The sequence below is a fragment of the Penicillium rubens genome, assembly GCF_028828025.1.
Source record: "Penicillium rubens strain IBT 27055 chromosome Unknown utg000001l_segment0_segment0, whole genome shotgun sequence".
Classification (NCBI taxonomy): domain Eukaryota; kingdom Fungi; phylum Ascomycota; class Eurotiomycetes; order Eurotiales; family Aspergillaceae; genus Penicillium; species Penicillium rubens.
In genome coordinates, this window is record NW_026890599.1 from 4,565,286 (window position 1) to 4,588,827 (window position 23,542).

Sequence of the window (23,542 nt, forward strand, 5' to 3'; positions counted from 1 at the left end):
TTCCCAGCACATGTCTAAATAGTCATGCACCACACTCTGGCATCTTGTTAGAATATAATAGGGTGCTTGGGCAACAGCTGGAAGCTAGGAATTATGGGTGGAAATGCAGCTGCTTATGGCTTCAGTGGCAGTTACTTTTGGTGTCATTTTCACAGGTCATTACATTCTACCTAGGTAGTTGTAAATGTCACGGATGTTGCAGACCTCAGAGGATGTGGGTGTAGAGATGTTAACTCGGTCACGGGGTAGCTCCTTCCCAGGTTTGGCTTCCTCAATTTCGCTGCCATTTCTCGTTAGACCTCGCCATTTCTTCATCCTCGTCTCTCTCTCTCTCCATCACCCTTTCAAACATTCACCATGAAGAGCTCTGAAACCCCTCGGTCGCTCCTGCAGCGCCCAGAGAGCTCTGGCATTGATGTTATAGATTTCTCCTTCGGCAAGCCCTCCTCACACAAGCCCTCGTACTCGCGAAACCTGACCAAGCAACCTACCATCCCCCATCCTGCAATTGATAATTCCCAATCCTCAAGGGAGCATGTGGGAGAGGGGGCAGGTCGCAACCATCAACTAGCCAGGCCAGACACGTATGTAGATGATCCAGACTGATACCACACAGATGAACACCAGTGTTCACAATGGACTAACTTGTTCTTTTGGGTTCAGACCTCTCAATCTTCGCAGCGTTGGGAAAGAAGGAATTCCCAAGGCACCTCTCCCCCTGAGACAACCTGTGTTCCCACAGCCACCAAGGCAACTATCCGCTGCAGCTGAACCCAGCAAAGAGAGCGGCAGTCGACCCACACCTGTAGAACTAGGGCAACCAAGTTTCGGACAAGAACAGGGGACGATTGCTTCCCGACCGAACGAGCCCACCAGGGCTGTTACCCCCAGAGGGACTATCAGCCCTGCAGGAAGGGCCGTTGAGCAGAGTCAAGAGCGCGTCATTGACACCGAGAAGACGGGTGAGGTTAAGTCTGCCTTGTCTGAGCCAACTCAAGTGCAACATCTTCACAGAGAGAGGCCTGATATTCCGGAGAACCCAGGCTCTCGTGTGCCCCTCAAGCCTATACACAATCAGCTTCAGCCGTCGAAGCGACGCCGTGCTCCCGAAAAGGACACAAATTCGAAACAGCATGCACCGCCTGTCGGTGACAAGAACGGCGTTCAGCTCAGTGAGGATGACCTATTCGAGCTTCTCATCACAAGAATGAGACAGCGAGAGGAAGGCGAGCAAGCGGCTGCAGCTATCCAACGGCAAGTCACGAATGAGAACGTGGCTTTGAAGGAAGAGAATCTTAATCTGCAGGACCGGCTCAAAAGGTGCCAAGCACAGCTCGCCAAAACATCATCCGAGTCAAGATCTCAGCGCGCACAAATAGACAAGTGGAAGGCCAAACTTGGCACATTCAAAGGTGTCCTCAATGAACTCGGGCGTGAATATGGTGCAGTCCGGGAACAAGCCAAAGAGTTGAAAGAAGCCACTGTGTCCCTTGATAAAGAGAAAAGCGAGATCCAGCACAGTCTGGAAGATATTAGGTCGAAAGTTTCGGAAAGTGCAGAAACAATTCAAGACCAACGCAAGCGACTTTCAATTTCCGATGGGACGGTTGCCAGCTTGAGGGAAGCCTTGGACCATTCAGAGACAAGAGGCGAGTTAATCAAGGCCCAGCTATCCAATGAGAAAAAGCGAATCACGACTCTAGAGACCTACATCCAAAATGAGTCTCAGAGCCAGTCACGATACCTGGCGCTTGTCAGAAGTGATCAGCGCAAGATGGCTGAAAAACTTGACTCTGCCTGCGAACTGTTCAACACATCTCTCGCTAAATCCCAGGATAATATCTTGTCAAAACTGGGTCCAGTGATTGAAAGTTGTCTCAGTTCAGTTCAGGGGTTGAAAGAACAGTGCTCTGCCGAGACCATGAATGTCCAAGACTTCACCAACAGTGTTCATGAGGCGACATCTCGGTAAGTTCTGTCTGTGGAAGCGCAGCAAAGAACAACACATATTGTAGACTCACTATGACCCTAGTTTCAACTCCTTGGCTGGACAGGTTACAAGCGACGTCGAACGAAGCACGGAAATGAGCAAAAATGTGTCCCAAGCCCTGCAGGAAACCCTTCAAGCGATCGAAGGCAATCTCGGTCCGCACTCATCACTTTTCAAACAGCTTTCCAATAGCGAGAGTTGCTACGGAAATTTGCAACAACAGCTTCAGATTGTTGGGCCAATGCTCGATAGTCTCGGTGGTTCTATCAAGGCCGTGGGAATAACAGAAACAGACCTTGTGCGCGGGTTGGAAACCTTCGGCCAGAAACTTTCCGAGGCTCGAATTCCAGCTGGGAACCCCGTTCTCGAGATGGAGGTTTCCAACAAATTTGCGGAAAATACGAGGTTGCAACTTCAGCTGCAAGAAATCTCGACTGAGGTTGAGTCACTTCGAGAGCAACTTGCCAACAAATCATCCGAGAATCAACACCTTCAGCATGCTTTGGCCGAGACTGTTGCTAATGAACAGGCATCTAAGAGTCAAAATGCTAGGCTGGAAATTGAGAAGACCGCGTTGCAGGTTGAGCTACAGTTGCTCGAGCAAAGAGTCCGAGAAGAGCTGAGTGCCGCAAGCATCAAATGCCAGGATCAGATGAAAGCTAAATTCGAAGAACAAGTCCAATATCTTGAGGCAGAAATGATGAAGCAAGAAACAGACGTCAACAACCTCCAGACGGAGCTTGCAAACGTCCGAAGCTCTTTGGTAAGCCGGACCGTGCCCTATGAGACAGTGGTTAACTAACAGTTGTGGAGACCGACAGCCAAAAGGCAGCCGAGGATGAGCGGTTGAGAAGAGCCACCATTGTAAGCGATGCCGAGCATTTCCCTGATGTGCTGTACTAATAAGCGCAGCTTGAGGAGTCACAGAAACGAATCATGGAGCTGAATAACGCTTGCTCAAAATACATCGCAGAGGCCAAAGCTCATGAGGCTGAATCAAACGTATTGAAAAGCTCTGAGGCTGGTCTCTTATCGGAAAAGGAGAGGCTTCTTGAACAGCTTGAACAAGGAAAAAGAAACGCCATAGAGCTCGAAGCTAACCTGGGGCTGAAGACTGAGTCTGTTGCGCTAAAAGAAAAAACAATACAGGAGGCAGAAAAGAGGGCTGAGGTGCTCGAGCTGGAGACGGCCCAGAAAACTGAAGAGCTTGCAGCAATGAAAGAAAACCTCGCCATGCTAAAATCACGGTCATCGGCTTTGGAGAAGGTGGGGGAGGAAGCTGATGCTGAAATAATCTCACTCCTCCGCCGGGCCCAAGAGGCTGAAAGTTGGCAAGCGACCATAAGAGAAGGGTTTGCGAAGGTGATCGATGTACACCCTGATGAGCCTTTCGAGCAAACATGGCAGAAACTGGAAGACATCATTCAGTCCTCGCTTGCTCAGCCGCCCATGACTGGCGATACATTTTCCACGAAGCCTCACGGCACGGGACATATGGAGGCGACTAAGTGCAGCAATGTTTTACCGGACCCAAGGGACACAAAATATGAAAACATCTTCGAGGCCAATGACTCAAATAAGGGAGCTCTCAAGACCGCCGGGAATGTGGAAACTGATGGACCTCTAGCACCAAAGATTTGTAGCCCCCCGAAGGCGTTGAAACATGGTGATTGTGTTGGCTCCCGACCGAAATTCGCAGCTAGTCACGGTCATATTGTTCCGTTCTCAAGTCTCCATGACAGACTTTCACGGGAGAATAGCCTGTCGGTTTTCAATGATCCAGCTGAGCTCGAAATGCTCTTTATGTCAACTCCAGATCTCCCGGGATCGTTAGCACCAGACGATGCTTCCAAAAAGGCTCAAGAACACAAAAAGGTTCTAGCTGAGCCCCTGGAAATGAGTGGAGAACTCAGTGAACCTATCCCTGCAGTCGGGATGCAACGACCCAGCACCGACAACAGCAAAAGCGAAAGGTCGCAGTCGGCTCCTGAAAAGACTAACGGTTCGTTTGTTGATAAATGTGCCAAGGATGAACAGCCCAACACCAAGCACAAAGTAGTCAGCTTCGAGGGAACGCGTATTATCACCCAAACAGAGCTTGGCAGAAGCCGACGAATGTCAGATGCAACCGACAACAGCTCTGGAAGAGAGTCCGAAAGTAAAGAAGTAAAGAGAACCCAGCAACGAACTTACAGCCGTCTTCGCCAGTCTGTAGCACAGGAGGAAACTTCAATCGAGACAACTACAGAGATACAGCCTGCCAACAAAGCTTTGGTGGGAAAGTCTCTACAGGGCCCAACGGACAAGACTGAACAATCTTCAAACCCAAACCCAAAGCCACCGAAGAGACCACGAAATGCTGCCGATGGCCCAGAGCGACGACTGAGCCCGAAGGGTTTGGCTTCGGGTAGCAGTAGGGGGAACACAGCCGGCCAAGCTAGCACTATGCGAGGCCGAGGTAAGCGCCGCACTCGAGGTAAGATGCCTGATGATTTCCTATGGTAGCCCAGCTAACGGTTAAAAGGAGACCGCTACAGCCAGCGCTTCAGCCAAGACGCCGGCTGAGCGGTCAATGTGAGGGGACACCAAGAAAGATGCCCTTCCTCCATTATTATACTCTAACCATATTGAGCGAATGCTCCATATTCTTTTCATCGGAAACAAGGTGCGCGACAGTCCACAGCTATTCAAGTATTGATTCGGAAAAATATGTTGTTGTCATGAACGGATGGGCGAAAAGAGCCCTAGCATGATCCATGCTTCGGAAGGCGATGAAGTGGAATGTTGTATTTTAGTTTTATTGAGTTACCCAAAGCTGTATTGCTTTTAACGCCAAACACAATGCTCCAACAAAAGGAGGTTTACCGCAGAAAATCCAAGAAACTGGGGAAATCACAATTTCCCTTGTCTCCTGTAAAATAATGTACACACAGGGCTCGTTTCCCTGACACACTTGTCGCATTTCCCTAATCCGTGCAAAGTCCGAGATATCGTTCGATGGCGTATCTGGATGGCGATTGCAAATAAATGGAAAAGGCCAAGTTCGATTGGAGCAAAAGAAGAGACCGAAATCGAAGTCGTCATCGCGGTTGAAAGGCAGGCGGACATCTCTCAAGGCGCACAACAATCGAATTGGAAAAGAACCGAGCAGAATTCAGATCCAAAGTCGAGTAGCTTATTTATTCTTTCCACCCTTGGTCGCCTCAAGGAAAAGCACCTGCTTCTTAACGACAGGGTCGTACTTCATCATGCTGAGAGGACGGTGTACACGGGGCCGGATCATTGTGCGGTAGTAACCCGTCATGGCCATAGAGATCAACCGGACGGCAATGGTACGGGACTTCGCTGTGTCGGGGAAAGACGATGTTAGCCATCGGCCGCAAAAGAATCCGGGGGTTCTTGGTTTTCGTTGTCATCGCCGGTTTCGCATTTCCAATTGCGGCATATGACATGACGGATGGATCGTGCGACTGAGTTCTCGGGTTTCTCGTTCCACGTACCTTTTTTAGCCATCTTGGGCGGCGTCTCGGGGTGCTTGGTCGAGTTGTCGCTCCGAAACAATTTCGAGGTCGGAGTTGATTGCTTCCCGTAGGTCACGTGGATATTGCTTAGTCATTGCTCTTTTGGGGTGACAAGTTCGAAGTTGTGATGATTTTGAATTTGCTAGCCATGAACGCGTCAATTTATTATCATCGAATGCGAAATTGATAAAGGTTAATAAAGCCTCTTGTCTTTCGCCGTTTATTCGATAATAGATGGCATCTTGGGTTTTGCAATTAGCTCCAGTCATCGTGGTAGCTTCTACTATGTTCGGTCATATACTGATGTTAGCAATCCTCGTGGAACTAGCCAATTCAGCACACAGCGTTAAACCGCTTGCTTGGTGAGATTAGTAGGATATTGATTATTGGTTGCCTTCATAGTTCTGAATTTCCCTGAATATGCGGACTGGATACTTCTGTGGGTTTGTGGCGATCTATCGAATTGAAGCATTTTCATATTACGACCAGATTCTACTTTCGTCAGACCAATTTCTAAATCTGGAGTAGGGCGTAGGGAGCTAATGTCTGCAACTAAGAAAGTTCTGGCTAGCTTTGCATGATTGTCATTTACATCACAGCATCGCCGATGTGACGCTATACAAGGGTCTTCAGGGGCTGAACCCCTTCCCCACCTGGCCATTCAGGGACAATTTCCAAAGATACCAAAAGTCAGTCCTACTGGTGGCCTGATGCTATGTCTATGGTGGCTGAACAACGTTGTATCTGTGCCACTCAGGGTTAGTATGTCTCACATGTTGCAGAACTGAAGTATGGACTGAAGGATCAACTGCATAGCCGAAACTGACAAGGCAATATGCACTAGTATGTGAAAAACAAGCATGTGGTGGAAACTAGCGCCGGTGTTTCCGGGTAGTATTTACTATTCGCTAATTGTATGGTCCTTCGGGGACCAAAACAGTTGATAAAGGGTCACTTGTCCGGCCACAAAAAGCAAGAATCATCTTTTCCCACATCTCAACCCTTCTACTAGCAACCATGATGACCTACAGCCGCTTAATCCCCTCCGCTCTCTTTGCCTTGTTTGGCACAGGGCTCGCGCAAACAGTCGATGGCTCCAAATTCAACAAGCCAGACGGCGGTCCACCAGGAAGCTACTTCGCTGCTGGCTCGTCTATTCCCGTCGCTGCTTTGCAGAGCGCTGCTGCAAAGGCTCGCACTCCTGTGCCAGATGCAACCTATCCTATCAATGGCGATAACGGTGCTAAGAAAGTTACCATCCACAGCGACTGGGCTAAGTTCGACAAGGTAGATACTCTTACTGGTCGGTTAATTGCAAGGTCCGCATGCTTATTAAATGAACCATAGGGTGCGGCATATGTTTGGATAGCGGATATGGACGTCGACTGTGACGGCATTGACTACAAGTGCAAGGTACGGTGGCTATTATTGTCTGTCTGAGATGTTATTGCTGACCCGATGTTCAGGGAAACCCGGATGGTCAGCACCAAACCAACTTCGGAGCTTTGGCTGCGTATGAAGTGCCGTTCTTTGTGATTCCCGACAGGTTTGGAACCAAGTACGCGAAGCAGCTTCCTGGAAACAACGTTGGTGCCGTTATCTGGTATGGTTTCCTACCTTTGTAAGATATCTCAGCGGCGTCTTGTTCTAACCGAAAGCGAGCAATGGAAAGATGTTCTACGGAATTTACGGAGACTCCGATGGCGATACCCCTCAGGTCATCGGCGAGGCCTCATGGTTAATGGCCCGGACCTGCTTCCCTAATGATGACTTGAATGGCAATAGTGGCCATGGTGATGTTGATGTGACCTGTAAGTTTGCAGCCTTGGCACATCTAGATCCGTATTTTGACAACTACTAATCTAACCAGATATCCTCTTCACTGGCGACGACTCGGTGCTCCCCAACAGCGCTCTCAACAAGAATTATGTCACCAACTTCACCACTCTGCGCTCTATGGGAGATAAGCTCATGACTGCTCTTGCGAAGAACCTCAAGTTGGTAGTGGATGGAGGTGATGGAGGTTCTCCAACAACTACGGCTGGGTCCAACCCTACTAGCGGGTCTTGTGAGTGGGAGGGACACTGTGCCGGTAAGAATTCTTTTCCCCATACTCTTCTTTACTTACTAAGTAATTTTCCAGGTGCTTCTTGCAAAGATGAAAATGATTGCTCCGATCAACTGGTCTGCAAAAGTGGAAAATGCGCCAGTCATTGATCGAAATGGTTAGACGGCAGAGACCTGTGGCTTTCACAATAGCTATAAATGCCAAATTTTTTAATTAGATAAGACTGAGACTCTACTTCAGCTCTTGTGGTGGAGGTCTTTTGCTTCGATGCTCTCTAGTCGATAAGGCCGCTATAACATGTAGAGATACATATATACCCTTCAGGTCTTCGTCGATCTCGATAATCACTAAAAGAAGGGTCGTTAGCAATTCTAACAGACCTGGCTGCCAGCCCTATGCTCCGTTATTCCATGTCAGTGTCTGATTTTTCTAAGCTTCTTCATCACTTCCTGTCCCATATTCAGTGGCCCAAAACCTGGTTTGATGCATAAGCCAAGCCTACGCCCAGTGATATACCTCTCACCGGCAACACTGAAACAGTCATCTACACAATGCCACCCCGTCTTCGTCGACGGTCAATATTGTCTGAAGAAAAGATGAATGCCAAGGCTGGGGTGTGCGGGGAGAAGACATACCAAGACAGCGCTCCGGTGAATGTGGGCATTTATCGGGGACACAGTACTTGGCCATCAGCCGCTCACATTTATCTGCTAAGGTTCAAGGCCACTTCCATGATCATGCCTTTATTTCTCCAGACAAGGTGAATCCTCGGGCTTGTCATGAACTCAGCGCAGTGCATCCTCGCGGGTTCATTTGCTCAACACTTCAGCTTCCCCACAATTTAACTCAATTCTCCAGTTCTCCATCTCCTTTGCTTTTTCCCCTCCAATTTCCCCCACACTTTTGGATTATATACGTCCATGAGCGCCCTTATTTCGGGGAAATTGTCCTGTGTTAGCCGCTAGCTGTTCGGAGAAACCATTTTCGTCCGGTAAGGTTGAGGTCGAGGGTGAAAATGGTCGATGTTATAAGAGCGAAACACCTGCGTCTCAGTCCAGCCAGGCTATCGCTCTCTCAATTGTCCTACTAGCACATCATGGCCTTCCTCACGAAGGTTTTGCTGGCCAGTGTCGGGCTGCTTCCGGCAGTTCATGCAGCTTCGAGCACTTCTTCCGCGGCGAATGCTCAGTACACGCTTCCCTTTGACTCAATGGAAGGTGTCACCATGATTCCTAACGTGGAGAACCCCAAAGCAGTCGATGCGCAAGCTGTCTGCCCGGGTTACAAGGTCTCAAACGTGAAGCATTCATTACGGGGCTTGACAGCTACTCTGTCGATGGCCGGAGAACCATGCAACGCCTACGGCACCGACATCGAGTCTTTGTCCCTTACAGTGGATTACCAGGCGAAGGATCGGTTGAACGTCCAGATCATCCCGGCCCACATTGATGCAACCAATGCATCCTGGTATCTGGTCGATGAAGATGTCGTTCCGAGGTCGCAGGCCTCCAACGGATCCGTCAACGCCAGTGACCTAACTTTCTCGTGGTCCAACAGCCCATCTTTCAACTTTGAAGTGACCAGAAAGACAACTGGCGATGTTCTTTTTAGTACGAAGGACACCGTTCTAGTTTACGAGAACCAGTTCATCGAGTTCGAAACATCCCTGCCGGAGGGCTACAACCTCTACGGGCTAGGAGATCGTGTTCAGCAGTTCCGGATTAAGGAGAACCTTACCTTGACCACCTGGGCAGCTGATGCTGGAAATGTCATCGACGAGTAAGTATCAAAGGCAGCTCATGATCCATGTCTACTACATGGGAGACCTGGCTGATTTTGCTCCACCAGGAACTTGTACGGTACTCATCCATTTTATTTGGATACCCGCTACTACGCTATCGACAAGAAGAGCGGCGCTCGCCGTATGGTCAAGCCTGGCGAAGGCGATCAGATCCAGGATTATGCTGCATACTCCCATGGTGTGTTTCTGAGGAACGCCCATGGACAGGAAGTCATCACAAAGCCGGATAGCTTGGTATGGCGTACCCTGGGTGGAAGCGTTGACCTCACATTCTACTCCGGTCCTTCCCAGGAGGAGGTCACCAAGAACTACCAGATCAGCACGATCGGGCTTCCTGCAATGCAACAATACAGCGCCCTTGGCTACCACCAGGCCCGATGGGGATATGCTAACTGGTCTGTAATGGCTGATGTGGTTGCTACTTTCGAGAAGTTTGAGATTCCCCTGGAATACATGTGGTATGTCCTGCTTTTAGATGCTAGGTTCTTGGTGACCTATCATATTCCTGTATAGCATGGCCTTTACTTACTTTTTGAAAAATGATAGGGCCGACATTGACTACATGAATCAGTACCGTAATTTCGAGAACGATCTCAACACTTTCCCATACGAGGAGGGCCAGGAATTTCTCGAGAAGCTGCACCAGAGTGGACGTCACTTTGTTCCGATCATCGACTCTGCCCTCTATATTCCCAACCCTCAAAATGCATCGGACTCGTAAGTGCCCGTAGCTCGGTCATCCAGTCCTACGTTTTGTCAACCCATTGTTAATCCCAATCTCATCTTAGGTATCCTACCTTCGATCGAGGTGTCGCAGCAGATGCTTTTATCAAGAACCCCGATGGCAGCCTTTATATTGGTGCTGTGTGGCCTGGCTACACAGTCTTCCCTGATTGGAACTCTCCCAGGGCTTCTGAGTACTGGGTCAACGAGCTTGAACTGTGGCGCCAGAAGGTTCCATACGACGGTATCTGGATTGACATGAGCGAGGTTGCCTCGTTCTGTGTTGGCAGCTGTGGAACCAACATGCTGCACCTGAACCCCATCCATCCGCCATTCCTTCTTCCAGGAGAACCTGGAAATGTGGACTATGGCTATCCGGAAGGTTTCGCGGTCACTAACACCACCGAGGCTCGGGCTATTGCCGCCGCTGAACGCCGTCAGGTTGCTGCCGCCAAGGAAGAATCCGATGGCAGCCAGCCCTCTTCAGTCTCAATCCTACATCCAACCGTCACCCCTGGTGTCCGCAATATTAACTACCCTCCCTATGTGATTAGCAATGTGCAAACTGGTCATGATCTTGCTGCCAAGGCAGTTTCTCCTAATGCCACCCACTCGGATGGTGCTGTGGAATACGACGTCCACAATCTCTGGGGTCACCAGATCCTCAAGGCCACCTACGACGGCATGCTCAGGATGTGGCCAGGAAAGCGTCCTTTCCTCCTTGGCCGTTCCACTTTTGCTGGCTCAGGGAAATGGGCAGCCCACTGGGGTGGTGACAATGAGTCCCGCTTTGCATCGATGTACTTTACAATCCCCCAGGCCCTCTCATTCTCACTCTTCGGAATGCCTATGTTCGGCCCCGATACTTGTGGTTTCTCGGGTAACGCGGATTTGGAACTCTGTAGCCGTTGGATGCAGCTCTCGGCTTTCTTCCCCTTTTACCGGAATCACAATGTTCTGGCTTCTATTCCTCAGGAGCCATACCGCTGGGCGGCTGTAATTGAGGCTTCGAAGAAGGCAATGGCTATCCGCTATGCTATTTTGCCATACTTATACACCTTGTTCCACCTTGCGCACACTACCGGTTCGACGGTGATGCGGGCTCTTGCATGGGAGTTCCCTGACCCTACACTTGCTAGCGTCGACACACAGTTCCTCCTGGGTCCATTTCTTATGGTTGTCCCTGTCCTTGAACCGTTGGTTGATTCCGTGAAGGGAGTGTTCCCTGGTGTCGGTCAGGGTGAAGTCTGGTACGATTGGTACACACAGACAGCCGTCGATGCTCAGCCTGGTGTCAACACTACAATCGCAGCGCCCTTAGGCCACATCCCTGTCTTTATGCGAGGAGGATCTATCTTGCCAATGCAAGAACCTGCCTTGACCACTCAGGCTGCGCGCAAGACACCGTGGGCCCTCCTGGCTGCTCTAGACAAGAATGGTACTGCATACGGCCAACTCTACCTAGATGATGGAGAAAGCCTCGAACCCACCGAGACTCTGAATGTCAAGTTCAAGGCCGGCAAAACTCGCCTCACTGCCACGGCAACCGGAACTTGGGTTGAGTCGAACCCGCTCGCTAACGTGACGGTGATGGGTGTGTCGAGTGTGCCTTCGAACGTGACTTTTAACAACCAGCCGGTCCAGTCCTCGTCGGTTCAGTATGATGCCACCGCCCAGGTCCTGTTTGTCGGCGGCTTGCAGAATATGACTGCACATGGTGCGTGGGCGAAGCCCTGGACTCTGCGGTGGTAAGATGTGTCAGAGAAACAGTGTATGGCTGCGCGATCAAGGTTAAGTGCTTCTATTCGGGCGTCCGACGAAACTTTGTACCAGTCGATATGCATTGACCATGTCTTTTACTCTTCTATCTACTGTACTTGCAGTCAGCTAGTTATACTCATTTCCTCTTTGTGAACAAGTCAGTAGCCACACGTTACTTTAACTAGTAGTTATTCAAGCCTGGATAGCTCCGGGGAACGACAGGTAGTACCTGGGAGCGTTGGTTACTACACACCAGAGAGGCCCTCTACGACCACCTGTCTAAAAAGCCTAGTGGTGCGCCCAGGCATATCCTTCACAGAAAGGAAAAATAGAAATAGAAATAAAAAAAGTAAGAATAAAACACTAAATGTGACGAGCCGGATCTACAAGCAAAGCAAGATGCGAAGCAAGTGAGTACTTCATTCAAGATACTAAAGACGGGGAAGAAAGAAAGGAAGCAAGATCTGGCGAGCTCTCTGAGAAAGCCAATGAAACCTAGATCAACGCAAACAATGCAAACCCGACTTCTTCTCGCTTAAGCGAGGCAAACGATTAAGCAAAAAGAAAGCAAACAAATCTGACAGATCTGGCATGCGACATCAGGTCGTGACAATAGCCAAGAAGTGGCAGAGGAAATCCGCTAGTTACCTATGTTGTTGTACTTAACTAGGTAAAAGATTAAACTTTCCTGAAATAGGGGTTTAAACTGGCAGAAATTGCAGAAGTCATAGGCGGTATATAAAGCGGTGTAGTTCAGTCCCACCGTATGTGCTAACTCCATATGGAAATTTTTTGACCGGCAGCCGTCGCCATAATCTGGGGGTGTCCGGGCCGGGAGATGGGCCGGAAGGGTAAGCCGAGTCATTGTACAACGTAGGTATCTTTTGTATGACTTCACCATAGAAAAGAGACATGCATACGTCATAGGCAAGATATGTTGCTGTTTACAACCTTTACTTCATGTATCTTCCTCAATCCTCTTGTTATTGCAGCGCAGTTTATTGTGGCAATTTCGATTCATAGGTGGATTGAAAACACTTCTTCTCAATTCTATGTAACCGTTCTATCTATAGAGGGACGGTGTAAGTAGAAAATGTTGGGACTAATTTGCCATCCAATCATGTGATGGTCCCAGAAGGCGTGCTTGTTTGTTGGGTTTGTTCCCGGTCACCTGAGAAATCAGCTGAGATACCAGAAACGACTAGAATGCGGGGAACATCCGGGCCGAGCAGCCAATTGGAGAATAATGCCTCAAGCGTGCAGTGGCAATGACTTCATTGCCTGCAATTTCTGCCATTCCTCTAAATAGAATAACCTATTAGGGAAAAGGAAACGTAAATGTTTCCAGGGGTCACTTGATCCATTTGCGTGATATTACCTAAAAGTTCGCTTTGCGTCGGGGATATGCTAACTCGATTCGGCCATGCCTTACGTTGGATGATCAAATCTGAGTCTAGAATCCCATCTTTTTACGTGATTTCACAAGGATCGCCAAGGGATTCCATCAAATTTTCGATCTCATGCTGGCAACGCAAGTTGGGGTTGGACCGGATGGCGTTATAATGATCTACCCGTGGAACTCCCCCGCAAAATCTTCCAGGGTTTATAAAGGGATAAGGATTCCCCGGACTTGAGAGCCAACAGTACAATTCAATTCCAAGGCTTTTATCCCGCTTTACTTCCTCGGGTACCTTATTCCAATAAAAAGGAACTACATTTCCATATGTGAGTAATGCAAGTACCTCCCTACACCTGACAGTTACTTATACAAACCTTAGTCAATGATCCAGGGTCAACCGTCCTTCACAATGACTATCCAATTCGAGCGCTCATCAAAGGGCTGGAAGTGCGAACAATGCGGACTCCCCGGAGTGCGTCTATCCACAAACTCAGGCTCAGCGTACTACAAATGCGTCCCATGCAATCGCTCCTTGGGCCCTTGCCCTTGCACCACACCAGGAGCCAGAACCACCTCGACGTGTCCGTGTGGTGAAAGCGATGCCGAGTCATCAGGGGAGGATGAGGTGCCTCGCGGTCTCTCCATGATTTCTTCGAAGAAGCAAACATTCAACCCACACAACCCGAACCCAGGGTTCGAGGAGGACTGGGAGGCCAATTGCTCTCCGGGCTTCATGGTCTCGAGATTCAAGGCCCAAGGCCGGGAATTGCTTATGTGGCCTTGAAAATCATGCATTTTGGGATTTCGGGAATAGCGAGCATTGTTTAATTTACCAAGTGTTTACACTCGATCGTTGCCTCTCAAGGCGACGCTAGGATTCTCTCGAGTAAAAAGTTCATATATATCACTAATAAGTTTGAGATTACAATGGAGAACCCTTTGGGTATCTACCTCTCAACAGAGAGATCCACGAATGCAGGCATAGACCAGTAAGAGTTAAATGTAATTCATTAACTATCTATTACGACTTCGGTGCGATCTGTGAGGGCAAATGAAGTCTTATATTCGTATTGTGTACAGGTTATATATCTGCTGTCTTGTCGCCTTGTTCCACAGATACTGTTGGGGTTATAGGCACATCAGCGCATTCAACTTGAATAACATGATGCTCAATCTCCTTGTCAGAAACCCCAATCACAACTGCACTTAATTGATGGCCGTATAAACACCCCGAGTCCAGTCCAATCGCATACTTGCTTCGCTGTAAACGACGCTTTGCATCGTGTCCAAATATCACAGTAGTTCTGGATGTTTGCATCTCTTGCCACCGGTCCCATTCCACAATCCAGCTTTCTTCTCCAGAAGCTTCAGCCGGTATCAATCCATCCTTATCGCCCGATCCACAGACAAGGCTCCGCATATGCATTATAGCATGTGGATCCTGCTCTTCAAGTACGACACTAGGCACGAGACCCGCATGTACGACAATTAAAGTGTCGCCGAGGGAGGATGTTGGGACACGAGGTAGTTTGACACGCAAGATCAAAGGCAAAGCAGCAAGCCAGTCGAGCTGGTGCTTTGAAAGCACCGATGCCGTATTTCGCGATGTAGAAACGCCGGTATTTGCAGCACGGCCGCTTTTGTCGGGAATCTCGGCATCTCGAGCATTATCCCCGGGTAGCTCGGCTTCGGAATTCTCAGGTACGGCAGGACTGCCTGTCAAGCTTGTGGGATGTACTGGACTATCCTTAGTGGCGTGGATGTCCGCGGCCGCGTTAAGAACTGCATTTTCGTGGTTGCCTCTCACGGCACTGGCGTCTAGCTTCATAGCCAGGTCGATGACACCGGCGCTATCGGGTCCTTTATTGACTAGATCGCCAACTAGTATCAGATGATCTCCTTTGTTTTTGTTGAAGCTGACTTTGTCTAGGAGGGCCTCGAGGGACTTTCTCATCCCGTGTATATCGCCTACAATGACCAGGCGTCCACTGACAGGGACATTTTCAGAAGATGATGGGAACGGAATGTGGTTGTTTGGTAGGTCTGAAATGAAGGTGGTGATTGGAAATATTTTGTCGGAAGATTTTGTAGGCATCTTTTAGACTTGAAGCATGTGTTTAGTTGGCAGAAATGACGTCCGTTATATAATAGCCCAATTCAGACTAGCGTGTTTCTGGTTCGGGCCGTCTCGTGACATCCATGGAAGTGTGTAGCCCTAGAGTTCCGAGGTTCTATATTTTTGCTTCTTTATCCAACTACGCACCTAGGCAAGAATCTCGCTTTACCTTACATTCCATTCCTTTGTTTTCCTTCCTAACTTTTCGGAATCACATAGTTCTGTTTTAGCAGGCTGCTTTCGATACTGTTCGTAATTTCGGAATACAGCAGCTGAATGTCCTGCCCGCAACGCCGCTTACGTTAGTCAATGATTCCTCCATGTGCTATCTATTTACCTATCTAAGAAAGTAAGGACACCGCAGACCACGACAGTTGAGAGCGCATATGGTCACTTACGTTGACTCAACTAGGAATCGGATGGTGGATATCCAAATCAATATACGCATCCCTGGGTGAGAGTGGTACGTTACGGCAGAGATTGTATAGTCCTGGGAAAAGCCGTATGCAGGAGGACCATGCTGGGAGAAAGTACGGATAAGTACGGATATGAGGTGTATGATGACCAAGAGATTGCTTTACAAGGGTAGTATGCACGTGGATGAGTGTGACTTGAATGCATATGCGGTGCAAACGGGTACATCGATATAGTCGAGAATACGGGTCTACATATCGGACTTGTCAAATTGTACACTTATTTTCAGTATTCTATGCTCTATTTTTATGCACAGAATGTCAGCGATTAACATAGAAATAGGGTGGCTACGAATAACTAATCCCTAAAAAGAGACCACAGAAGATTTCGGTGGGAGCTGTCTGGAATGCCCTTCTTTGTAAAAGGTAAGCGCCGTAAGCAATGTGCCAAGGCGAGTCGGAGATATTTCTCAACTGTGTTGAGTATTTAGATTCTTTACAGGGCCAAAGGGGCCCAGAATCCATGTGGCCAAGGGGTAGGTCTATCTATATAACTGGCCCAACTCTATCGAGGCATGACGCTAATGCCGTTGAGATCGGCTATTTTGTACGATTTCCTAAGGGCGCAAAGAGATTGTTTCAAGAATTGAGAATTCTCCGAGATGCATGGTTCCATTTCAAATTCACGTTCTATCTAACGTTGAAATTGAGGATATGTTAAGTTGATGTGTCGCTTTATAGATCTCAACTTGTATCTACCTAATTAATACGGAACTTACCGGACCCTCCGATTGGAACGTAGTGGCACCAAAGAATTGCATCTTGGAAGAAATGATTCAACTAAGATTGCATCCCTTCACCTAAAGAGAATATCCGCAAATCAACGGACTACATCTACCGCGAGGCGTTTCTTGGCAGACGTTTCATCTTTCCCATATTCTTCCGGACCGATCCTTTTCAATTTAATCTACCATTTGTTTGACTTCTTATTGGTCCGACCTGGGACGTAATGGGGTTTCCATTTTGCTTGGCTTCGTTTGCCCTCCCCCGCTAGTGGTTCGGTCATCTTAGGCGATCTCCAGCCTTATACCTACGATTCCATATGTAAAAAAAGTGAAACAGGTCGATGCAGGCTATACGCCAAATGCTTCTGACCCGTATCTCTACAACTATAAGTACCGGACATCTACTCACTATGTCCCCATTCTATCTTCACTATCCTTCAGTCTCTCCTTTTCCTGACACTTGCTGGATTCAAGTTGTCTATCCGTTCCTTTCTACACGATTCACTTCTTACACTCCTTTCAACTTAAACCTTTGACCAAAATGATGCACTTTCCCCAAACTTCAGGCCGGCAGGTCCTACCGACCAAGGGAAAGGTGGTAGTATCCTGTATTCTGGGGCTCTTCTTCCTCGCCATCGGAATGAACCTCCAAGCTGAGCTCGGAGCTGGACACAACCAGAAGAAGAACCTCAAACGCGATACCACTACCACCCACGACGCCATCTGGCAACCGGCAGCCGGAGTCAAATGGCAAATTCAACTCATTGACGCCGTCGAAGACACCACCGTCGACGCCGACATCTGGGACATCGACCTCTTCGACAACACCGCCGAGACAATCACGACTCTTCAGGGCAAAGGCCACAAAGTCATCTGCTACTTCTCTGCGGGCACGTACGAAGACTGGCGCCCAGACACTAGCAAATTTGACACTGCAGACTTCGGCAGCAACCTCGATGAATGGCAAGGCGAACGCTGGCTCAATATCAAGTCGAGCAGCGTTCGCGCGATCATGAGCTCGCGGCTGGATATGGCGCAGCAGAAGGGCTGCGATGGTGTTGACCCGGATAATATTGATGCGTACGGCAACGAAAATGGGCTTGGGTTGACGGAGGCTGACTCGGTTGATTTTTTGACTTTCTTGGCGTCTGAGGCGCACTCCCGTGGCATGTCCATCGGGTTGAAAAACGGTGGTGATATTATTGGCGCTGTGATTGATAAGATGCAGTGGTCCGTCAATGAGCAGTGTGCGGAGTATAACGAGTGTGAGGTCTATGCTGCCTTCACTGAAGTCAATAAGCCTGTTTTCCATATTGAGTATTCCGCGGAGACTATTGAGTCTGATACCTCTGATGATACCTCCGACTCGGCTGCTGAGACTACCACTACCACTGTTGCTGCTATCCCCGCTGCAGCAACTGGCACAGACGCCGGTGTCACCGATACCGACAGCGTTGACAGTACCACCGACGCTGATGCTGACGCTGATACCGATGCTGATGATGACGAGAAGGATGAGGATGAGGAGGCTGAGGAGGATGAGGAGGATGAGGAGGATGAGGAGGATGAGGAGGATGAGGAGGATGAGGAGGATGAGGAGGATGAGGAGGATGAGGAGGATGAGGAGGATGAGGAGGATGAGGAGGATGAGGAGGATGAGGAGGATGAGGAGGATGAGGAGGATGAGGAGGATGAGGAGGATGAGGAGGATGAGGAGGATGAGGAGGATGAGGAGGATGAGGAGGATGAGGAGGATGAGGAGGATGAGGAGGATGAGGAGGATGAGGAGGATGAGGAGGGCGACGAGGATGAGGAAGCCAACGCCGCTACCCCCAAGGAGCAAAAGCACCGATACGGTCACGGTCACCACAAGCTCCGAACCAGAGCCGTTCTCTCCTCCACGTTGAAGACATCGGCCTGCAACGCAGCCAACGCCGTCAAGTTCTCGACTGTCATCAAGAACATGGACCTCGATGCCTGGGTTGAGTATTGCTAGATCAATCCATTGCTGTAATGGTTCGTACGGGAATGGCTCAATTCGCACGTCTGTTGGAGTGGAGGAATGACTGTCGCTATCGTATACGGTTCGAAGAGAGAGCTTAGAAAATATGCAAGAGGCAACTATATTACGCTATAGGCAATGCCCCTGTCTTTGTGATTAAACCAAGTGCACGTAAATTTTGGCAGTGGGCTTGTTCTACACGAACAGCGATGCATACCTGAGGTCATCTTGCCACTCAACTCATCTTCTATAGAAAGATTCGGAAGAGGCATCTCTTAACCAGGAAGGCCTTTTTAAAATTTTCTCCTATCTTCTTAACTGCAAATTTACCTTGAAAACACCAGTGACATGGCATAGGCCGTAACCCCCTCGCCAGAACACCATCCCCCTTAGACACAGAAATCCTCAGAAACCATGAACTTCTCATCCCTAGCATTTGTGCCCTTGGCAATCACAGTAGCATCTTGAACCTCGCACCCCCTCAGCACCGATTCACGACCAATCTGAGCTCGTCGACCGATCACGCATCCGGTCAATTCAGCCCTGGTCTCAACGACAACGCCCTCCATCAAAACACAACGCATGATACGGGCAGCACCAGCAATGTGGCAATTTGCACCAATGACACTCTCCTTGATAACAGCACCAGCTGCAACAATCACATTCTCGCCAAGGAGACAATCTTTCTTTGTAACAGTGCTAGGCGAAGCCACGCCCTCGGGGTAGGCAACTTTATGGGCGTGTGCAAAAGGAGACGCATTTCTGCGGCCGACTTCCTCAACGGATGGCAGTTTTGCCAGGAGAAGGGAGGTTGAAAGAAGGACACCTGTGTTGTCGACTCGTCGGATGAACGGGGTCGATCCTCGGTGGACGTAGGCTAGCATGTGCGGCATTTCAATAGATTGATAAAACTGCTCCGGCTGTACATCGGAAGAGTGGCTTGAGTGGCTTCTGGTCGTGCTCATGTCCCTGAGGTCGATTACTTTGTCGACGAATGCACCAGTATGAATTTCGGGTGTGAACAATCCACTCTCCTGGGCGGGAGTCGTGTCTTGGTTGAAGTTCTTAGTCAGACCTAGCTTGTCACCGAGACCATTCTGCCATGCTGACTTGGCCCAGTTGCCGACGAAGTCCTCGCTAATGGATTCCAGTTTGCGTTGCTGGTGGACTAGATGTTTGACCCAATAGGGGAAGACATAGATGTGGGCATCGCGGAAGGTGTTGAGTATCCTGATGCGCGGGCAATTCTGGACGAGGGAATGGCGAACGAGCAGGCTTTTGTCTTTTTTTATTTTTTCCTTGATTGTGGTCATCGGCATAGACATGAGGAGCTTGGATAGACCGAATCGTGGAACTGTCGGTCTCTCGGGGCCGTGGATAACGGGTGCTTCGTTCTGCTGAAGAGGTGCGATGGCTATGAAATCAGTTGCTTCTTCCGGGACGCTCTCCTCTCGATCCTTTGTCTGGTAATACACGGCGAGACCGCCGGACCGAGCTTGCAGCTGACGATCGAAGTAGGAAGTGGTTGGAGGGGATGCATGGCGAACCCCTTTAGGATCGCTGCCCTCGTCGACATACTGATTGGCAATCCACGCCTCAAGGATTAACTCTCCGGGGATTTCACAAACGAGGTCACAGGGAAGAAGGAGGAAATTTTTGGTGATACATTTCTGTACTTCGGGGAGGCGGAGGAGCTCGGCGGTTCCCATTGTCATCTCAAGGTCCTTCGGTGCGACAACTGAGACTGAGGGTGAATAGAACGATGTAAGGTACGGGTTTTGGTCTAAAGCGGTCCGAAGGGGCTGGAAGGACAGTGGAGGGGTGATCAATGTGATATCTGAGATATAGTTAGCCAATTCGTTTTAATGGGACAAGGCAGTGAGAAGATTTGGACTCACCCATGACACCTGATCGTCTGCAATAGTCAATGGCATAGAATACCATGGGTCTGTTTGCGACTTGAATGAGGCACTTTGGATACTCCTCGGGCCTGGAGGTGAATGTATTGAGTGAACCTCCAGGACCACACAGGATGAGGGCCTGGAAGTCCATGGGACCCGCGTGTGGCATGGTGGGCAGAGTGGAGGTTGAAGCAAGTGAGATCAATAGGTCTGTAAGCTGTAGCTTGCTTTGGTGTGAGCTCTCAAGTGTGAGATGGAAAGGTTGTTGAGAAGTTTGTGAGAGGAGAGACGTGTTGAAAGGAAGAGCTGGGGACAGCTATGCCAGGCAGTAAATCACGTAGTTGAGACAGGTCACGAGAGAGTCTGAAGTTGTTTGCTTTGAAGTTTAAGTCTCTTCGTTCACAATGTTTGACTACGTTCACCTTTTGTTGGCCTCAGGATGCCTGGTTTCAAGCAGACACCATAAAGGACTGGAATAAAGTAAGCTAAAGAGAGAAAGGAACAAACAATTATGTGCGTTAGTGAAGTAAATGCTGTAAATGATAGATTCGTCTTCGTCGTATAAATCCTATCTGTCACACAACCTAGAGTAAGGATTCGCTCCTAAATCATCATGGACCATCTTCTACTCCAGCCTCTAATTCATTCCTTCGATCCTTCCGCCAGACAAGACACCACGAAGCCAGAATGCCCGAGATGGCCGCACACAGGAAACAAAGACAGATAACATATGACACTCGATACGTCGGTCCAAATACCGTACTGTACACATGAGGCCCAACAATGCCACTAAACTGAGCCATAGCATTCGTCAGCCCGATCCCAACGCCCACAGCCACTGTACCCTCGAGCACACGAATACGTTCTGGCCAGATGACAGGGTATGCAGAGCCGGCACAGGCAGTGGCTACAACCAAAGCGAGGTATTTGACGACGGAGTTTGGGACTGTGATTAGGATAATGTAGCAGATGATTATTGTGCTTTCGACTGTTTTTGCTATCAGTAGGGACCTTATGCGCAATTGGCAGGATTCATGCTTACTCGCAACAGCGGTGGTCCAGGGTCTGATCCATCCTTTGTGTAGCAAATACCCGAGAGTATTCAAGAAGAAAAAGCATGCGACGTACGGAGGCTATTCGTTCCGGGCCCGGTTATATTAGTGCGTTTCCTTTGATTGAGCCCAACTCACAATATTCATCAGCTGTGATAAAGCGGTCGTAGTAAAGCCAAGCTCGTAGATAACAGTAGGCAAAGCGTAATTCACTCCAAATCCGCCAATACCATGTCCGATCCAATAGACAGTGAATGTGTACAGCGTTGGACTAGAAAGGAGCGCCTTCATATCCTGCCAGCTCCAGCTTTTGTCTTTGCCGGAAGGAGCCGAAGAGGATAGACGGCCCTTGAGAAAGTTTCTCTCCTCTTCGGACAACATGCGGGCGGTCTCTGGGTAATCTGGAAGGCCGAATAATGCTACCACAGATAGCACGATTGCCGGGAGACCTTCGATAATAAACAGCCATCGCCAGCCTGATAACCCACCAGCTCCATTCATAAAGCTTATGGCGTATGCCAGCAGCCCACTCAATGCGCCAGACACCTGACCAAGAGAGTAGAAGAGAGCTATTCTCCAACGCAACTCAGACGGCTTATACCAAAATGCCATATGGTAGAGCACAGAAGGGTAGAACCCGGCTTCAGCCATTCCAATTGCAAACCGTACACACATCATCCCCGGAAAGTCCTGTGCAGCACCGGCAGCACAGGCGCAGACACCCCAGGACAAAATCAGGACGAACATCCATCTCGAGGGCGTGATCCTCTTGAGAAGGATGGTGTTGGTGGGCTCGAAAATGAGGTAGCTGTAGGAGAAGATGGACTGTGTCCATGCCCATTGCGAGGAGTTTAAATTCAGCTCTTTCTTTATTCCAGTGCCTGCTTCTAGGTTGATGATGGCGGCATTGGAGTAGTTATTCGAGTCAATGACTCGGAAGATGTACACAATCGAGTAAAATCCAACGAGCCAGAAATCTATCTTTCGCATCACCTTTTTCTCAAGCTTGGCGTTGTATTCGCTTTTTGAATTCTTGCGATTGATCTCATTGGGCGGAGTTGAAGGTATACTGGAAGTCATTACTTTCAGTTCGTCACGCTTATCCAACCCCATGTTGTCGATTTTCGGAGTCCGTTCGATGCAGGATAAACTGCTTTGTACAACTTCACCTTGATTCTTAAGTGTTACTTGGGCCCCTCTATCCTTGGCGGCGTGGGATGTTAGGGCAAGGTGCCATGATAGTTTGAATCACGACATATCCCCGCCAAATATACGAAGTGCGGGAACGTCTACCAACTTGCTTGATTGAACCTTTATTGCTCATTGTTCCTTCAGATTGCGGAATGCATAGTCTGGAAAACCATAATGATGGAGAATCAACGAATGATATACCGAATCTGGGAATACGAGAATGCCTCGAGCTGGTCGTGACTTCGGCGTGTTAGTCAGGGTAACTCAGCGGTGGGAGTCTATGAAAAGATGGTTTGGCAGTCCTAGTTATTCCTGGTCAGGACGACTTACCCACGCATGGGTTTATTCACCACGGTTCTTCCCCCTGGGCACTGCGTTCCACAGTTCTCTATGTAGCTGCCATTGGAGCTCCATTTTTTGAAAGGGCTATCTATCACTGCCACACGATCAATTCAAACCATCAATAAAAGGCAGAAATATCTAAAAAGGAGAAGTTGAATATAAGGACATTCCTGAAAAAAATGCTAAAAGAAATACGAGGAATAACAAGGAGAATACAAAAGGCAATATCAAAGCACATCACAAACCCATATAAGCGGCCAACTTTTCTTGCATACTGCACAGGTATAAGTAGAGTGAGAATTAGGCCGCTTATCGTGCTAAAAGCACCTGTAATGGGTGGGCTCTTGCCCTGTCTATATAAACGATGACATACTCCAATTTCTCAGACACGTTCCCACACATCGAACCGGGGACGTAGTTCACAGTCTTATTGTTCCATCGTACTAAGTCAGGGTTTCACTATGACTATTTCTTGGC

The 23,542-nt window shown here is 48.9% G+C and overlaps 9 protein-coding genes across 9 annotated transcripts; 5 read left to right on the forward strand and 4 right to left on the reverse strand.

Moving 5' to 3' along the window:
• Positions 1–357: 357 nt before the first annotated feature.
• Positions 358–4,555, forward strand: N7525_001776 (uncharacterized protein; the record flags this gene model as incomplete). Its single annotated transcript, XM_061212048.1, has 6 exons — positions 358–584; positions 664–1,968; positions 2,033–2,753; positions 2,804–2,854; positions 2,903–4,466; positions 4,515–4,555. 6 exons carry the CDS (start codon positions 358–360, stop codon positions 4,553–4,555), a joined length of 3,909 nt encoding a protein of 1,302 aa, XP_061071274.1.
• A 610-nt stretch (positions 4,556–5,165) lies between these two features.
• Positions 5,166–5,503, reverse strand: N7525_001777 (mitochondrial 54S ribosomal protein bL33m; the record flags this gene model as incomplete). Its single annotated transcript, XM_061212049.1, has 2 exons — positions 5,166–5,335; positions 5,491–5,503. 2 exons carry the CDS (start codon positions 5,501–5,503, stop codon positions 5,166–5,168), a joined length of 183 nt encoding a protein of 60 aa, XP_061071275.1.
• Positions 5,504–6,528: 1,025 nt separating this feature from the next.
• On the forward strand, positions 6,529–7,728 carry N7525_001778 (glycoside hydrolase family 75 protein; the record flags this gene model as incomplete). Its single annotated transcript, XM_002557570.1, has 6 exons — positions 6,529–6,798; positions 6,859–6,924; positions 6,978–7,114; positions 7,174–7,322; positions 7,382–7,603; positions 7,655–7,728. The coding sequence occupies 6 exons, from the start codon at positions 6,529–6,531 to the stop codon at positions 7,726–7,728; spliced, it is 918 nt and encodes a 305-aa protein (XP_002557616.1).
• A 947-nt stretch (positions 7,729–8,675) lies between these two features.
• N7525_001779 (glycoside hydrolase family 31 protein) lies at positions 8,676–11,855 on the forward strand (the record flags this gene model as incomplete). Its single annotated transcript, XM_002557569.2, has 4 exons — positions 8,676–9,358; positions 9,428–9,838; positions 9,927–10,097; positions 10,169–11,855. The coding sequence occupies 4 exons, from the start codon at positions 8,676–8,678 to the stop codon at positions 11,853–11,855; spliced, it is 2,952 nt and encodes a 983-aa protein (XP_002557615.2).
• A 1,817-nt stretch (positions 11,856–13,672) lies between these two features.
• Positions 13,673–14,047, forward strand: N7525_001780 (uncharacterized protein; the record flags this gene model as incomplete). Its single annotated transcript, XM_002557568.1, has 1 exon — positions 13,673–14,047. One exon carries the CDS (start codon positions 13,673–13,675, stop codon positions 14,045–14,047), a length of 375 nt encoding a protein of 124 aa, XP_002557614.1.
• A 297-nt stretch (positions 14,048–14,344) lies between these two features.
• Positions 14,345–15,358, reverse strand: N7525_001781 (metallophosphoesterase family protein; the record flags this gene model as incomplete). The annotated part of the gene is made up of 1 exon (XM_002557567.1): positions 14,345–15,358. One exon carries the CDS (start codon positions 15,356–15,358, stop codon positions 14,345–14,347), a length of 1,014 nt encoding a protein of 337 aa, XP_002557613.1.
• A 1,760-nt stretch (positions 15,359–17,118) lies between these two features.
• Positions 17,119–18,573, forward strand: N7525_001782 (endo alpha-1,4 polygalactosaminidase; the record flags this gene model as incomplete). Its single annotated transcript, XM_061212050.1, has 1 exon — positions 17,119–18,573. One exon carries the CDS (start codon positions 17,119–17,121, stop codon positions 18,571–18,573), a length of 1,455 nt encoding a protein of 484 aa, XP_061071276.1.
• A 395-nt stretch (positions 18,574–18,968) lies between these two features.
• N7525_001783 (uncharacterized protein) lies at positions 18,969–20,649 on the reverse strand (the record flags this gene model as incomplete). The annotated part of the gene is made up of 2 exons (XM_061212051.1): positions 18,969–20,416; positions 20,478–20,649. 2 exons carry the CDS (start codon positions 20,647–20,649, stop codon positions 18,969–18,971), a joined length of 1,620 nt encoding a protein of 539 aa, XP_061071277.1.
• Positions 20,650–21,091: 442 nt separating this feature from the next.
• Positions 21,092–22,645, reverse strand: N7525_001784 (uncharacterized protein; the record flags this gene model as incomplete). Its single annotated transcript, XM_002557564.2, has 3 exons — positions 21,092–21,468; positions 21,523–21,613; positions 21,671–22,645. 3 exons carry the CDS (start codon positions 22,643–22,645, stop codon positions 21,092–21,094), a joined length of 1,443 nt encoding a protein of 480 aa, XP_002557610.2.
• Between the last annotated feature and the right edge of the window lie 897 nt (positions 22,646–23,542).